Here is a 17,770-nt window from a genome sequence, read left to right on the forward strand (position 1 = left end):
TACTGTCACGCCCTGACCTTAGAGATCCTATTTATGTCTTTATTTTTGATTTGGTCAGGGTGTGAGTTGGGGTGGGTATTCTATACTCTATTATTTGTATTTCTATGTTTTGGCCGGGTAGGGTTCTCAATCAGGGACAGCTGTCTATCGTTGTCTCTGGTTGAGAACAATACTTAGGTAGCCCTTTTTCCACCTGTCTTTGTGGGAAGTTGACTTTGTTTAGGGCACATAGCCTTTGAGCTTCACGGTTTGTTTTTGTAGTGTTTATTGTTTTGTTCGGCGTCTTTTTTCAAATAAAGAGAAAATGTACGCTCACCACGCTGCACCATGGTCCTCTCCTTTCAACAGCCGTGACAGGAAAACTAAATGCATGAGTGGCAGCAAGCCCAGGCAGACCATCGATGAACAATTAGCTCAATCAACAAAGCACACTGCACTTGAAAAGGCATTTTCATCGGAAGTGAGAACATGAAGACAGAACAGAAACAATGGAAGAGTAAAACATGGGGAGGAATAGAAAAGAGGAGGAGAAGGCAGCACCTCTGAGAATTACCTGCATAGGCCTGCGAGGGGAGAGAGATTTAGCTGGGAGAGGGGGGCAGAGATGGCTGCTCACCCCAGCAGCCATCGCCTCCTGGTACCACTGCTCTAAATCGAGAGTGGGGATTTGAGGCCTACTGCGCTCAGGCTGGTACTGGAGGGCCGCAGTGAAGAGTCCACAGTAAGAGAGGCAAATGACAGGATGGACAGCAGTGAGGCAAAGGACAGGATGGACAGAGCAAGGGAGTGGAGGAGGAAGAGAAATAAGAAAACAAAGCATTAATGAGCAAATAAGAGGATCTGGTAGTTTTCTAAATGTTATGTTTTTTTAATGTTAATTCTCATCTTCTTGAAACATCAGCAAATGCTGACAAATAGGTCTCTCAACGGAAAAAAACAGTTGAAATGAATGATGTCATTTCAACTAGCTTTGTCCACTGGGGTAGAGGAGTCATTTGGGCATCTTCACAGAAACGAGAGGTGGAGGAGAGATGGGTGAGAAGGAATAGAGCGAGAGAGAGACCAGACACACACCTCAACAGAGAGAGAGAGGGAGGAACCGTGAGGAACGGAGAGGCAGGAGAAGGCAGGGTCTCCCGCTCCTGACTGGAAGGGCCGGAGAGGAGAGGTAGGGGAGGACTCGACCTTCGGCATCCCAAAGATCTGAGTTAACTGGCCCACAGTCAAATACTCCTTTCATTCAGGGAGCCACATATAAACAGGCAGACAGGATGTCAAAGGGCAAACAGGGAAGATAGAGAAACACAGGCAGAGAAGGACACACGTCAACAGGGAGGAAAACAGAAGCTACAAGGACAGCATGTGAAATACATGTCAGTAAACCTGACTCTCATATGGATAGTCTTTCAATAATATCAACCCATTGTACCATCCAGACCTGGGTCAAATACATACAGTATGTCAAATACTTGAGCTGTGCTTGATTCAGTTTGCCTGGTACAATGGAACCAATGAAATAGTTCCAAAAGTGCAAGCTCCAAGCTAAATCAAGCTCACCTAAAATATACTGGCAAGTATTTGAATGTATATGACATACAGTGCCTTGCGAAAGTATTCGGCCCCCTTGAACTTTGCGACCTTTTGCCACATTTCAGGCTTAAAACATAAAGATATAAAACTGTATTTTTTTGTGAAGAATCAACAACAAGTGGGACACAATCATGAAGTGGAACGACATTTATTGGATATTTCAAACTTTTTTAACAAATCAAAAACTGAAAAATTGGGCGTGCAAAATTATTCAGCCCCTTTACTTTCAGTGCAGCAAACTCGAGAAGTTCAGTGAGGATCTCTGAATGATCCAATGTTGACCTAAATGACTAATGATGATAAATACAATCCACCTGTGTGTAATCAAGTCTCCGTATTAATGCACCTGCACTGTGATAGTCTCAGAGGTCCATCAAAAGCGCAGAGAGCATCATGAAGAACAAGGAACACACCAGGCAGGTCCGAGATACTGTTGTGAAGAAGTTTAAAGCCGGATTTGGATACAAAAATATTTCCCAAGCTTTAAACATCCCAAGGAGCACTGTGCAAGCGATAATATTGAAATGGAAGGAGTATCAGACCACTGCAAATCTACCAAGACCTGGCCGTCCCTCTAAACTTTCAGCTCATACAAGGAGAAGACTGATCAGAGATGCAGCCAAGAGGCCCATGATCACTCTGGATGAACTGCAGAGATCTACAGCTGAGGTGGGAGACTCTGTCCATAGGACAACAATCAGTCGTATATTGCAAAAATCTGGCCTTTATGGAAGAGTGGCAAGAAGAAAGCCATTTCTTAAAGATAACCATAAAAAGTGTTGTTTAAAGTTTGCCACAAGCCACCTGGGAGACACACCAAACATGTGGAAGAAGGTGCTCTGGTCAGATGAAACCAAAATGGAACTTTTTGGCAACAATGCAAAACGTTATGTTTGGCGTAAAAGCAACACAGCTCATCACCCTGAACACACCATGCCCACTGTCAAACATGGTGGTGGCAGCATCATGGTTTGGGCCTGCTTTTCTTCAGCAGGGACAGGGAAGATGGTTAAAATTGATGGGAAGATGGATGGAGCCAAATACAGGACCATTCTGGAAGAAAACCTGATGGAGTCTGCAAAAGACCTAAGACTGGGACGGAGATTTGTCTTCCAACAAGACAATGATCCAAAACATAAAGCAAAATCTACAATGGAATGGTTCAAAAATAAACATATCCAGGTGTTAGAATGGCCAAGTCAAAGTCCAGACCTGAATCCAATAGACAATCTGTGGAAAGAACTGAAAACTGCTGTTCACAAATGCTCTCCATCCAACCTCACTGAGCTCGAGCTGTTTTGCAAGGAGGAATGGGAAAAAATGTCAGTCTCTCGATGTGCAAAACTGATAGAGACATACCCCAAGCGACTTACAGCTGTAATTGCAGCAAAAGGTGGCGCTACAAAGTATTAACTTAAGGGGGCTGAATAATTTTGCACGCCCAATTTTTCAGTTTTTGATTTGTTCAAAAAGTTTGAAATATCCAATAAATGTCGTTCCACTTCATGATTGTGTCCCACTTGTTGTTGATTCTTCACAAAAAAATACAGTTTTATATCTTTATGTTTGAAGCCTGAAATGTGGCAAAAGGTCGCAAAGTTCAAGGGGGCCGAATACTTTCGCAAGGCACTGTATGTACAGCATTTCATCCAGGTCTGGTACCATTATCCTCAAAATTCTCATTCTCAAATCAGTAATGCAGAGGTTAGTTGAGCTGATTATAACAAGGACAGGGCCATCTAGCAGAAAGCCAATACACCAGTATGTAAGTACAGTAAGCTACCTACAAGAGGACAACTAGAGAGAAGAGCAACAGGTAAAGAATGAAAATATGGACTGATAAGTAGAGAATAGAGTGAGACAGAGATAGGGAGGGAGAGAGAGAGAGAGAGAGGTAGGAAGTGATGGAGAGAGTGATAGAAAGAGAGAGCAGTGGTACCTCGCAGGGGACAGCTGTGTCTAGGATGAGCGAGAGGCCGTGCTGAGCAGTGGTGGTGAGTTGGGTGTCATGGCAATCTCTCCCATACATCCTATAGACATCCGAGAGCTTCATGTACTCCTGAGAGCCAACGCAACGCAAACCAAACAGGACAAGAGGCCATGAGCTCACTCCATGACACGTCCTTTTCATAATATGCATACTCATACACACACGGATGTGCACCCATTTCACACACAAGCATATAATATACGTACACTTTACAACCACCTAAGACAAGCTGCTGCTTTATCTTGTGTTTTTAAAACATAAAACACATATGTGTGAAAAACATGAACAACTACATGAACGGAATACATAAGGAGCACAGCATCTCTCTACCCTGTAATTTCCCACAATTCCCCAAGCCTCACATCGGGCTGGAGAACTGCAAACACGCTGCGAAAGAATAGACTAACAGTGACGTCAACAAGCTCTCGCCATCTTCAAAGGATAGCAAAACGCTAATTGAGAGAAGTGTACTACACAAACCAAACAGAATAGTACACTTCAATGAGAGACAAAGCACCATGCATGTGAGCCTCTGGCTAAACCGTCACACAAACACAGCATCCTCACACCCCAGTTGTAGCATGAGTTGTTTATGCTTTTGCCCATTCTAAAAGTTGAAGAGACACATCAATTAAAATGGCAACAGTTAATCCAGCAGACCAAGTATTTCATAAAGACAAACAATGACGACATTCAAATCAGTACTGTATTTCAAGGGCCTCACAGGATGACCAAATGTGTTTTTAAGCTACATATGGGGGGCGGGGTGCAATTTGCTGGGAGTCATTGGGGGTAACAAGACATAACTCACGCAGACCTCTTAAAGGCCCACTCCTTAATTAAAAAACAACAACAAAATGGCAACCTCGCACCTTGGTTTCCTATAAAGCTGTAAATATCACAGAGTGGGCCTTTAAGTGTTGGGCAAGACACACTGTGCATAGGGGGGTTACAGTGAGTGAGCTCAGGTGTCATGCAGGAACAGTTACACTGACAGTTAATCTGGTTACCTCTGTCGGGCTGCCCCCTGGGTATAACTGAAAGGAGGAGCTTAAAAAGAAAGCAGCGGGTCGGCAGAGAGGATGCTGGGAGTGGGAGTCCTCTAACAGGTCAATCTCGCTGATATGGAGCACTTCCTGTTTCAACAGGGACAGTCAGGGGCACTGGTCTCAGCTCCAGCTCCAGTTGCTGTACTGTACAGTTACTGTTTATGCCCCTCTAAACTACACAAGTGTCAATACAGTATTGGGGTAAAAACTGTCAATCACAAAAGGGTCAAACATAGGTGTTACTGCACATTGAGTGCCCTTGTATGGGTTATATTCAGTTTAATTGGTCTAGTTTACAGTGATCTAAATGAATATCATTGTTGAATATCCAATTCAACAATGAAACTGATAGCCATCTCATGTAATGAACGTGGTCTAAATGCATAAGAATGCAGGTTGATAGGATATGTTAGAATTGGACGAGGGTTTAGCACCAGACTAATCGGTTCATGTTTTCAGACTAAACCACACAGCCCACGGATTCAGTATCTCGCTGGCCTGAGTTGAGATATGTACAATCCATCATCAAAGTGCAGATGTTTCCAATCCAAAAGAATATGTCTGTCGGATCTGAATTATCAGATCAAACCGGTCTTACTGATGTGATCAGCTGCATCTAACTATCCGAACGCAATGTAAATAAGGCCATACTTCACAAGCGGACACCACATTGTGTTAAACACAGTAAATAAATGGTTACTCTGGCACGCCAGTGGTAGAACAAGCACACACTAGACCTACACCGCATGTAAAAACAGAGAGATATACCAAGTTCTATTCATCAGTCAAACATTCTACCATCTCAACTATGAAAACCATCAAATTCCCCTTAAAGCCACAGTCTAATTGTGTAACTTTAAATAATTCATTGAGGACAACGGATGTATCATAGAAATCCAGTATCCTTAGACTACTATTTGCATGTGAAAATGTAATGGAGGCCATTTGCTCCATTGTTAACATCTTTAGTGGTGGTCTTTGTTAGTCTTTGCCAGTATACACAAATTAAGGAGTGTGGCTTTAGACAAGTGATCAGAGCGGAGGTCCGTTCATATATCTGCGTCATGGTAGATAACTGTCCTTGGCGGTGTGACCCCTGAAAGACCGTAAGATAAACCCCCCTCACCTCTTTCATGGTGCTGGAACTCTTAGGGAAAGTCCTTCCTCCTGTAAGGCTGAGGTACCTCTTCTCCAGGGCCGATAGTCTCTCTTTCTCCTAGAACACAGAGACACCAGAACACATAAGTATCGGACTCTGTCCTGACTATGGATTGCCATAGTTTCTTCACCAAATTAAAAAATGTTCCACTTGCAGAAAAGCTGGGGACAAGGCAGCACATACGCCGAGATTGAAAGTGAAATGTCGACAAATGGGAAAAACGCCAACAAGCTCTTAGTTAATAGACTTAATCTGAGGCATGGCACAATGCCCTTCATTTGGTGATGACTTTGTGTGCAATTCTCACATTGTCAAGGAAGACCAGAGAGTGATAATGATTAGATTCTAATTATATTCATTTTCAAAGTGGTTCCATGGGAATCACCAGTCCATTTACAAAAAACAGAGTAATAACCAACCAATGTGTAGATTGTAGTGGCTGCTGGGCCAGATATAGACTGTATTGTAATGTTACCTTATGGAGCATCTGCAGGGTAAGGTTCCTGTCCTTAGCCAGCTTGTCACACTCCTGAGACGCCTGCTGTCCCAGCTGACTGGCCTGGCCTTCCAGAGCTGCCACCTTGTCCTGGAAGAAAACATGTTTAAAGAGTTATTGATGAATTAAAGGGGTACTCAACAAGATAACTTTAAATTGAGAAAATATACACTACCATTCAAACGTTTGGGGTCACTTAGAAATGTCCTTGTTTTTGTCCATTAAAATAACATCAAATTGATCCAAAATACAGTGTAGACATTGTTAATGTTGTAAATGTCTATTGTAGCTGGAAACTGCACATTTTTTATGGAGTATCTACATAGGCAAACAGAGGCCCATTATCAGCAACCATCACTCCTGTGTTCCAATGGCATGTTGTGTTAGCTAATCCAAGTTGATCATTTCAAAAGGCCAATTGATCATTAGAAAACCCTTTTGCAATTATGTTAGCACAGCTGAAAACTGTTGTTCTGATTAAAGAAGCAATACAACTGGCCTTCTATAGACTAGTTGAGTATCTGGAGCGTCGGCATTTGTGGATTCGATTACAGGCTCAAAATGGCCAGAAACAAAGAACTTTCTTCTGAAACTCGTCAGTCTATTCTTGTTCTGAGAAATGAAGGCTATTCCATGCGAGAAATTGCCAAGAAACTGAAGATCTCGTACAACGATGTGTACTACTACCTTCACAGAACAGCTCAAACTGTCTCTAACCAGAATAGATAAAGGAGTGGGAGGCCCCGGTGCACAACTGAGCAAGAGGACAAGTACATTAGATTGTCTAGTTTGAGAAACAGACGCCTCACAAGTCCTCAACTGGCAGCTTAATTAAATAGTACACGCAAAACATCAGTTTCAATGTCAACAGTGAAGAGGCGACTCTGAGTTGCAAAGAAAAAGCCATATCTCAGACTGGCCAATAAAAAGAAAATATTAAAATGGGCAAAAGAATGCAGACACTGAACAGAGGAAGATTGGGAAAAAGTGTTATGGACAGACAAATCCAAGTTTGAGGTGTTCGGATCACGAAGAAGAACATTTGTGAGATGCAGAAAAAAATGAAAAGATCCTGGAGGAGTGCTTGACGTCATCTGTCAAGCATGGTGGTGGCAATGTGATGGTCTAGGGATGCTTTGGTGGTGGTGAAGTGGGAGATTTGTACAGGGTAAAGGGGATTTTGAAGAAGGAAGGCTATCACTCCATTTTGCAATTCCATGCCATACCCTGTGGATGGCGCTTAATTGGAGACAATTTCCTCCTACAACAAGACAATGACCCAAAGCACAGCTCCAAACTATGCAATAACTATTTAGGGAAGAAGCAGTCAGCTGATATTCTGTCTATAATGGAGTGGCCAGCACAGTCACCGGATCTCAACCCTATTGAGCTGTTGTGGGAGCAGCTTGACCGTAGGGTACGGTACGTAAGAGGTGCCCATCAAGCCAATCCAACTTGTGGGAGGTGCTTCAGGAAGCATGGGGTGAAATCTCTTCAGATTACCTCAACAAATTGACAACTAGAATGCCAAAGATCTGCAAATGGAGGATTCTTTGACAAAAAAAAAGTTTATAACCTTGTCAACGTCTTGACTATATTTCCTATTCATTTTGCAACTCATTTCATGTATGTTTTCATGGAAAACAAGGATATTTCTAAGTGAGCCCAAACTTTTGAATGGGAGTGTACACTACACTCAAAACAACGCAGTGATCATGTATCATGTCTTTGTCAGGTATCCCCACCAACACCATTCTTGATGTGAATGATCATACTATTTACACTCAACCTGTAAAGGCATTTTGCCATCATCAGAAATGAGCTAGATTCTCTGACAGACATTCATATTCACAGCTCCAGATATGATGAAGGGTTGCCAGAATTGATAGGAGCAGCCATTGTGGTCCAGTCCATTACCTTCCTCTTGGCCATGCTGGTGTGGTACTCGGCCCTCTCCTGCAGCAGCTGCTGGCTGATGGTCTCCCTCTCCTCCTCCAGGCTGCTTTCCCTCTCCAGCTGCTGGAACTCCAAGTCCTCAAACTGTTTTGTCTCTGACTCCAAGGTCTCGCCCTCCTGTTGAACCCCACACAGAGCCCATCACAATGGGTCACAACCACACCAGGCCTCAGCCTCCTATAATATACAGTTTTCACACTGCTGAGCCGAGCCGAGCTGTATTTGGCCTGCCTGTTCACGCATTCCTCATAGAAAGCACAATGTGTTTAGAAAATACCTGAGCCAGCAGAGTCTGGTGTGGGTTGGCACAATAGTGTGAAAAGGGTTCTAAAGTACCAACAACTACCAACCCCAAGAGACAGACAGCCCCACCACACCCCACAAGGTCACCACAGGGTCAGGCCAACCCCCTCCGCCCCCTTGACACTCTCCAATGACCATGCTCCTCAGCCACGGCGGTCAAGGCCCAAGCCAAGCCAGCACAACCAGGGGTGATAGGCCACGGAATGAATGTGCTTCAAGTCCAGAGTAGACTGCATGGAGGTTCTATCTAACGATTGGTGGAGTTCTGTTTAACACTCTGACTACGTTGATCATGCTTTGATAGATTTGAATATTATGTTATTTGGGTTAACTTTGCCATTAGACTCTCTCTTCATTGTATCCTAGGTTCCTAACTATGCCACCAATGGAGAAGCACCATAACATTATGAAAATGTTGTGGTATACAGCAGCAACAACAATCAATATTACATGCATATCTGGAGGAAACTGCCTCATTGCGAATCTCATTGGTTGAAAGATTTTATAGCCCAGTAGGTTGATTGAATGGTGACAAGCAGTCTTCTCTGCTGCACTATCTATCTATATGTTACAAAAGGTAATACTGTGCTTTTACTCTTGTAATACTAAAGTACTTATACAGTACTATCTTCTATACTGAATTGTATAGCTGATTTGCATGTGAGAACCCAACTGAATGCCTTGATCCTTTACCATAAACCGAAGAAACCCACACAGAGATGTGAGGACTTTGCAGGGGGAAAGACAAGGGCCTGCCCTTGCTGTCAGTTCATCAGAGCGTTACTGACGTTGACGAGAGAAGGCTCATGTCAACACTGACATCTTCAGGCCCTCTGTGTTTGGAGAGCAGGCCACTCAAGAGCCTCTGTCGCACTTCTGAAGAATGTCTACAGCAAAGCAGGGTCGTGTTCATCAGTGTACGCAACGGAAAATGTTTTGTTTATTTTTGTCCAGGTGGACCCCCCCCCCGTTTCAGTTACATTTTCCTCCATTCGGTGCCTAATGAACATGACCCAATGAGACGTACAAGGCGGCATTTGCAAATGTAGAAGTATACAAAATGTATTATATCTGCTTTCTGTCCTGTAACGAAGGGAAATTGCATAGCAATTGTTCTCATGTCAAGTCGGTCAGCCAATATGTCATGCTACTTTACGTGGATAGGACAGCAAAGTGACTAGAGCTAACGTGCAAAATGTAATTGGCTGATAAACAGTTGCACTGCCTGACAAAATGTAAAATACATTTTCTATGGACTGACTTTTCAGAGAGCTGACGATATAAAACATTATTCAGACACAAAACAAACCCATTTCCATTTAGAGGAAAGACATGAAAAGAGAGTAGGACAGGGAGTGGAAAGTGTCTACATTAATAGATTAGTAAGCAGTTATTAAGGGGTAATAAGCCATCACTAATCAAGAAGAGAGGGAGGGATGCTTCCAGATGCAGAAACTGTATCAACCAGACAGACAGCACACACACCTCTGTGTGAAATGCCTACAACGCACATACGGCCCAGAAATCACCACAATGCAGCACCTCGCCCCAAAGTTATCAGGAGCCATATTGACACTCCTTCTGATTGCTCAGAGGCAAAGCACATCGTTGTGGCGGAGAGAGGAGAGGGGAAATTCCAGCAGCTTGTGGCATTAGCACATAGGAGAAGGGCATAAGACAGGATTTTCATACGTGCAGAGTGCAACAGGTCCCGGCTAAAGGGGTAAAGGTCCCAGTAACAGTATCTGAAGAGGTATGCACCAGGTCTTATGATACCAAGATAGTGTTTTGCATACTATGCAGCAATCACCGACCGGCATCTGGCATAAACATTACAGGCAGGTTTCCCAGACACAGATTAAGCCTAGTCTAGTCCATGTAGAATCTCCATTGAGCATACTTTCTAGTCCAGGTCTAGGATTAATCTGTGTCCAGGAAACCTACCCTAGATCTGTATGCCATCTTCTTGGATGTTACGAACATTTTTCAGTGTTCATCATAGAATTTGAATTCCAATTCCGTTTCTTTGGCCGTCAAGTGCAGCCTTCTATGCACTTTATCCAGGAGATCAGTAGACATTACACTTGTAAATAACTTTATCCAGGAGATCAGTAGACATTACACTTGTAAATCCGTCAGTACACCACTTCAGCTTTTCCTGAAAATGCTATTCTATTACTGGGTACTTCAATAATCTGGAGGTAAGTATACGCTAATTGTGATGTGGCTCTGCTGGAATTTCCCTTCAAAATGTTGGATTGGTGTAGCTCAGAGGCGAGGGTGGAGGAAATGGGTGGGTGTGTGGAGGGGTACAAGGGCTGGGGGGACACTGCCTGTCTCTGGGTCTCAGGGGTGGTTGGGGGTGGTGGTCTTGGTGGTAGATTGACGACTGACCCTTTTGAGCTGTTCGTGTAACTGCTCCCTCAGTGACTCGGGGCAGTTATGAAGCTGGTTCTTCAGCTCACTGTAGCCCTCCTGGAGGCTCGCCAGGGCGCGGCGCTCTGCGTCAACATTTGCCCTCTCCTAGAAAGAGAACACACCGTCCGGGTGGGAGGGAGGAGAGGAAGGGGGGGGACGGACAACAGAGAGAGAAAGCAACAAAAAAAAAACACTTGCTCAAATCCACGCCATGCAAAAAGCTTCCGATGTTAGAGGTCACAACAGTGGATAAGCCAGATAAGCCAGAGGACGAGGGACATGGGGCATCTGTGGAGTTTATAATACTGTGAATTCAATCCCCAGTGACTAACTTTAAAAGTGCTGGACTGCAGGGCACAACACTGAAAACATAAAAAAAAAAAATTGCAATGGAAAGCAAAAATGTCAGTTTCTTATTGGACAAGTCCAGGTACATTCTCCTTGTTTAAGTCAGTTGTTTTCCCCTTTCGGTGCCTAATGAATACGACCCAGGCCTCAAACAGGTCTGAACAGACTTCTTGTTCCCAGACATTTCCAAGCTGCAGGGTTCGATGCTCATGATAACACTGGTCTGCGATGGAACGGGAGATTTTGCTATTTGATCAAACATGAAATAGTTTCTGTTTTGGCTAAGCTGTGGTTGTTTTTTCACTTCACTACTTTGAGTGGTGCCTCTCTTTATCATGTGGCTTGAATTTTTTATTAAATAATAATAATAATTGGCCTATCCAGATTTTCATGTGACTTTGGTATTAATACTTTAGGTCAGTCCAGTTAGTTTCGAACCGGATGTGTAGGCATGCTAGAATGATCAGAAGTCACATTCATGCTTCTTCGGGCTTCCCAAAATGAACCATGAGCAGCATATCGTTACTAATTAGTGTGTTGCTTTAGTTATCATGGTTGACTACCATTGTGTTTGAAAATGTTTTTAAAACAGTTGTATTATAAAACAGCAGTAAATATCAATCCATTATTTTCCAGGCACTTTGTGGGTTTCACTCATACCAAATTAGACAAAACAGTAGATCAGAGTAAGGCCCACTGCTAAAGCATGAATTACAGAAGGTCAAGGGTAGCAGGGTTGGGTATCCTCTGGGCATCTGGTTAAAAGCTTACGGAACGATCAATAACAACAGATCTTTGTTGTTATTGCAGCATGTGAGTGCAGGCGGTGTAAGCATGGGTAACTAGTGCTCTGCACTACTGCCCTACTGGCACCCAGGCTGTGATATCAAAACCCCCGGAGGGAATAAAAGCTTTCACTGGTACAGTATGGAGCTCTTTCGCAATAGGCCCTCCTCAATTCCCCGCGTCGGCTCTCCTCGTCTCATTCGAAACGGATGGAAGGTCAAAGGGGAAAAAAGGGGAAAAACCTTGGATCTTTTCCTCCAATATGTTTTGAAGAAGAGGAGAGGATGTGTGGAATAAGGAGAGAGAGAGAGAGCCTGAGTCTGATTGTAGTGAAAGCGCCTGGTAAACTACCTCTAGAGGGCCACTGTACAACCAGTAGACTAGAGTAAACCATGCATGAGAGAGAGGGAAACGATCTGCAAACTTAGAACCTTTTTAGCATTACTGCATTATCTATAGTCACATGGTGGGAGAGGGGTGTGGGCGGTGCTTTGGAGTTTGAGTGGCACTCCTTTTCTCCAATCTGCCTAACTGTCACCCTGCTCTGGCTCCACCTCTGTCTGTGACCAATGGCAATAACAGTAGAGAAGAGGACAATACAATACAGGTAGTTTTTCTAGTTTAAGATTTTGTTTTGATTTGTAGTTTTAGCTGAGACAGACCGACAGGGTCTCAAGGTTCTAACTTGAACACAGGAAGTGAGAGCGAGAGAGAGACTCTCCGAAATTGTCAGGAATATACAAATAACAAGATTTTTTTTTAAAGCCTTAAGAAGGAAAGACAAGAAAATGACCCCTTTCAGATTCTCAGTTTAAGTGTGTCTACATAAAGCCTACATCAGTGGAGTGACATGACTAGGTGAAAACAACATACAGTTGTGTAAAGCCTTCAGATAGAGGCCCTCTGTAATGTTATGAACTACAGTATTTGGTGGGCAATGTAGCCTACACAATAGTCCTAAAAAGACTCCCACAGATATACTTTTAGTGGCCAGCCACTCATACCCACTAGCATCCTGTCCCGAAAGCTTCAGCGAAGTAGAACCTAAAAGATCAATTCACACCTACGTCCCAAATGGCACCCTATTCCCTTCATAGCCCATAGCCTGGTCAAAAATAGTACACTGTATAGGGAATAGGGAGCCATTTGGGACACGTTAAAGACAAGTGATAATGACATACATGGATTTCAGGCTGACAGTGGAGGAAAGGAGGAGAGGAAATTGCTGAGTGAAGCAGTGAGAGGATTAGAGGTTAATGGAGGATGGTTAGTGGAGCCGAGCTGCAGAAGAAGAAAAATCCCTGAGGAGAGAGACAGAGAAACCACCAAGGAAAATGAAGAACCAAAAAGAAAGAAAAAAAACACCCATACTTAAGTCTAAGAGCCATCGTCCAAAGCTCTTCTAAGGTAAAACACCAATGAATACAACAGATGGAAGAATGGAGCATTCCTCGCTGGGGGAGGTTGAAGAGCGACTGCTACGGCTGGGCGAATTTACCTTGGGATGGCAAAACCAACTAGATACGGTCTTGGGAAGCCATCCAGGATTTGGCAATGCCTTTAAGGAATGTCAAGATACCAGAAAAGGCTGTTCAGTCCCTTTGAGGCTTACATGATGTATAGTCAGTGATGTGAAACGTTCGGAACGCTGCAGAAACAACACGAATAGAACTGCCATGAATCCTTTTTTCTATCCATCAGAAAATGGTATATATTGTTCTACAGGATACATTTCTACGTGAACGTTCTGTAACGTTACATCCACCTGAACAGGAACTATAACAGACAGTCCAGTGGAGGGAAAGGTGGGATGGGTTGTGTCTGTGGTGTTTAAACACAATGTTGAGATCTCACAAATCTCACCTCCCTGTCTGCATACCCACCGTCTGTCTGTTGGTTTTCTCCATTAAAATACAATACAGTAACGTTGGAATGACAGGTTTATAAATGGAGCTAAAAGTCATCTGCAGGTGGTAAGACTGGTTACTGTGTACAGGAGATTTTACTGTGTGTGTGTTTTCCCCCAGGGTCCGACCTTGTCTTTCTCCCTCTGGATGGTGTTCTCCAGCTCCTTGCGCTTGTGTTGCAGCTGTCTGATGATCTCCGTCTCTGCCTCCATCTGGTCCAGTTCCGCCTGCCTCTCCCCCTGTAGCAGGGCCCGCTCCATCTCCGCCTGGGAACGGGACACACCCGTCACACATGAGTCCCCCTGGCCCCCTGCTCCAATCACAGAGCTCCCTAACAGACAGCAGACCTAGCGGTGCATGTGACTTGACACCACCCAGAGCTCATTCAATCACTTTCTGCTTGTTTGTGTTACTAAATGTATGTGAATGCACACACACTCACAGACACACAAACAAACACACACACAGTATATAGTTTCCTTCAGCTTCCCCACATATCTTTCTAGTATTAGAAGTAGCTTACTATCTGGAAATTGAACTGATGGACTTTCTTACCTCCTGCTTGGACTCCTGTAGCTGTTGCTCCAGCTCTGTAATCCGTGATTTGAGCTCGTCGACTCGGGCCAGCACTCTGACCCTCTCGTCCTCCAGGTAACCCAGCTCTGCCCGCTCCACGCCGCCAGAAACAGACTGCTCTTCATGCTGAAGGGGGAGAGAGACAGAAGAGGCAGGCACATTGTCACATATAAGTGTGAAGAGCATGGCCCATTGGCAGTAGTTAACGGTTTCAGTCGGTTGCACGCACACACAGACACACACATTAGGTTAGGGAGGGACTATTTACATCACATGCCTCCTTGTTAAACACTGTCGCTTGGAAAACAAATGTGATCTTCCTCCTGTGTCCGTTTAACCATCAATCGTGTCAAAATTCAAGGTCAGGCTATGTCTAGCAATTTTCCACATTAAATGCATGCAGTAAGCTCTTGCATTCTGTTGTCATTTCAATGGCATGCCTGTAGTTCTCATAGTAAGTACTAATATGTCATGCCTGTAGTTCTCATAGTAAGTACTAATATGTCATGCCTGTAGTTCTCATAGTAAGTACTAGTATGTCATGCTTGTAGTTCTCATAGTAAGTACTAGTATGTCATGCCTGTAGTTCTCATAGTAAGTACTAGTATGTCATGCCTGTAGTTCTCATAGTAAGTACTAGTATGTCATGCCTGTAGTTCCCATAGTAAGTACTAGTATGTCATGCCTGTAGTTCTCATAGTAAGTACTAGTATGTCATGCCTGTAGTTCTCATAGTAAGTACTAGTATGTCATGCCTGTAGTTCCCATAGTAAGTACTAGTATGTCATGCCTGTAGTTCCCATAGTAAGTACTAGTATGTCATGCCTGTAGTTCTCATAGTAAGCAGTAGAAATGATGAAAGTGATAATAGACGGCCCTACGTCTGACCTGGTATCGGTCTCCATTGTGGAGGGCCTGTGGAGGAAGTGGCGTCCTCACCTCCTGATGGGTGCTCTCTGTACTGCTGCACTCCTCCTTGAGGTTCTCCTCGTCGCTCTCCCTCTGCTGTCTCTGGGCCATGCTACGACACAGCGAGCTGGACCCTGCCAAGCTGTCCATAGAGGGTCTCCTGGCCGCCCCCTCCCCCGGTCCCAGACCCCCAGGGAAGCCCATCCTCCCCTCTGCCTCACCCCCCAAGGGCCCGTCGCCCTTGTTGTACTCAGCACACAGGTTCAGGATGGTCTCCAGCCTCTGCCTCTCCTGTGGACAGACAGAAACATAGAAGATCTGATTACATCCAGCCTCAGCTGCAAATATGTCCTCCTCCTCGCCCTCGCCCCAAATCTCATTTCCTGTGTGTGGCTGCCACTGATGCCAATCTGGAAATGAGCAATTTGGAGGTGGGTGGAGATAAACAAAACCCTCCCCAGACCCTCCCCCACCTCCCCCCAGTGATGGCATCTTTCCTCAGGAACCAGGTCTTATCAGGGACAGATCTAGCTCCAGCAATGGCTAGGCCAGACCAAGCTGGTCTAATACGCAGTACAGATCACACTCCTACGAAACAACACAAAAAAACTCCCTTAACTGACATGTTTGTGGATGTTGGTGTGTTCATAGTTATTGTGTCATTGCCTATAACTGGGTCACAGGAAGTTAGTAGGTTAACTATAGGTACTATACTGACGACCGTGTCTTGATCCCAATGAGCAGACATATAGACTGCCTGTGCACCCCTGAAACAACAAGATGTATCACAGCTGGCAGTGCATTGCCAGTGTCTAGAGGTCCTACTCAGGGGTCTCAACAAACACAGTGATTGTAGAAACAGGTGTCATTCTAAGAGGTGTGCTGGCCCACATCTGCAACAGTCCATTGCTGCTCATCACCAGGTGACCCCTGAGGTGACCTTTAACGTCTAAAATTCAACTGGCCCCTGCTGTGAATCCTTTGCTGCAGACGCTGCGACTCTGGTTTTACAGAGACACGAGTTCCTTTTCACTCTATTGTGCCGAACCAACTGTACTGTGCTGACTTGGACTTGGCTTTTCTTTTTACATTGTTCTTTCCAGCACGGTTCCGGTAACCGGGCCAGAACAGTACAGCTCGACTAAGTATTGTGAAAAGGTTATTAGGCAGTCAGTAGAATACAGTGCCCAGACAGATAAACACAGACAAAGAATATTAGAAAACAATTTTTTTTCCAGATGAGTAATGTTTGGTATTTTCAGACGAAGGAGATGTTTTGATCACATGGAAATAGCACCCGTACCACATTACTCCGTCAGATTTGACACCAGATCTAAAACCAGCTAGGTTTTAGACCTAACTAAGGATATTTGGGGTGGCAGGTAGCCTAGTGGTTAGAGTGTTGGGCCAGTAACCAAAAGGTTGCTAGATCAAATCCCCGAGCTGACAAGGTAAAAATCTGTCATTCTGCCCCTCTTCCTAGGCTGTCATTGTAAATAAGAATTTGTCCTTAACTGACTTGCCTAGTTCAATAAACATATGACTAAAGTTTTCAGGTGGTAGGCTCTAGAGTTTTTGATGCACACTCAGACAGTGATTCCCTGTGATTTAGGTAAGTGAGGTTCTCTGATTGGGGTTTCACACACCAAACCCTACATTACCTTAACCTGTAATCTGAGTCAGCCATCTTCACTTAACAGAGGGTTAGAAGAACAAGCCCTGGGCTACAATATGTTCACTAGAGATATGAGGGGAAAGCACAACAGTGTAGCCTCCATTTGCAATGCACAACACCCACATCTTACTGTCTTTCATCTGAAAATGGCACCATGCCTTCCCTTTCTGGATTCACTGATTAGTGAATTAGGTCTAGAAAATGCAGGCCTGACTACACCGACAGCTGAGAAAAACAGAAAATGTTCTCATTCCCTGCATTTTTGTTTGCTAAGAATGTAGTTTACTAAGAAACAGAGCATACCGATAGCAGGCATTCATGGGGCTTTAAAGTTTGTATGGCATAAATCCAGCAGCTTTTCTCTCATACCATGTAACAGGACCTGGCTGGCAGTGCATGGCCCTGGGCTATAGAGAATCAGACTTGGGTTCAATTTATTTAGATTTTTTTTCAGATACTTTGAGCATTTGATCGACCAAGCCTGAGTGCCATACGTGGCAGGTTTGCACTTTTGGGACCATCCCATTGGTTCCATTGTGCCAGACAGAGCTGCTTAAATATTTGGAAGAAAACACTATTTGAACAAAGGTCTGAAAATAATATCTGGA

General features: G+C 44.1%; 1 protein-coding gene across 23 annotated transcripts in view; it reads right to left on the reverse strand.

Moving 5' to 3' along the window:
• The window catches only part of LOC110507155 (pleckstrin homology-like domain family B member 1), a 110,442-nt gene that overhangs the window by 13,549 nt on the left and 79,123 nt on the right, over positions 1–17,770 (reverse strand). For 10 of the 23 annotated variants that reach the window (XM_036965742.1, XM_036965746.1, XM_036965743.1 and 7 more), the window contains 12 exons: positions 15,467–15,778; positions 14,558–14,704; positions 14,131–14,268; positions 13,594–13,653; positions 10,938–11,066; positions 8,202–8,357; positions 6,264–6,374; positions 5,756–5,845; positions 4,591–4,716; positions 3,530–3,649; positions 1,075–1,233; positions 554–694 (listed from right to left, as the gene is read on the reverse strand). In XM_036965742.1, coding sequence (XP_036821637.1) covers positions 554–694; positions 1,075–1,233; positions 3,530–3,649; positions 4,591–4,716; positions 5,756–5,845; positions 6,264–6,374; positions 8,202–8,357; positions 10,938–11,066; positions 13,594–13,653; positions 14,131–14,268; positions 14,558–14,704; positions 15,467–15,778 — 1,689 coding nt within the window. The remainder of the gene's footprint in view (positions 1–553; positions 695–1,074; positions 1,234–3,529; positions 3,650–4,590; positions 4,717–5,755; positions 5,846–6,263; positions 6,375–8,201; positions 8,358–10,937; positions 11,067–13,593; positions 13,654–14,130; positions 14,269–14,557; positions 14,705–15,466; positions 15,779–17,770) is intronic. The other 13 variants (XM_036965755.1, XM_036965760.1, XM_021587025.2 and 10 more) reach the window with 11 other exon arrangements.

The sequence above is a fragment of the Oncorhynchus mykiss genome, chromosome 27 (genome assembly GCF_013265735.2).
Source record: "Oncorhynchus mykiss isolate Arlee chromosome 27, USDA_OmykA_1.1, whole genome shotgun sequence".
Classification (NCBI taxonomy): Eukaryota; Metazoa; Chordata; class Actinopteri; order Salmoniformes; family Salmonidae; genus Oncorhynchus; species Oncorhynchus mykiss.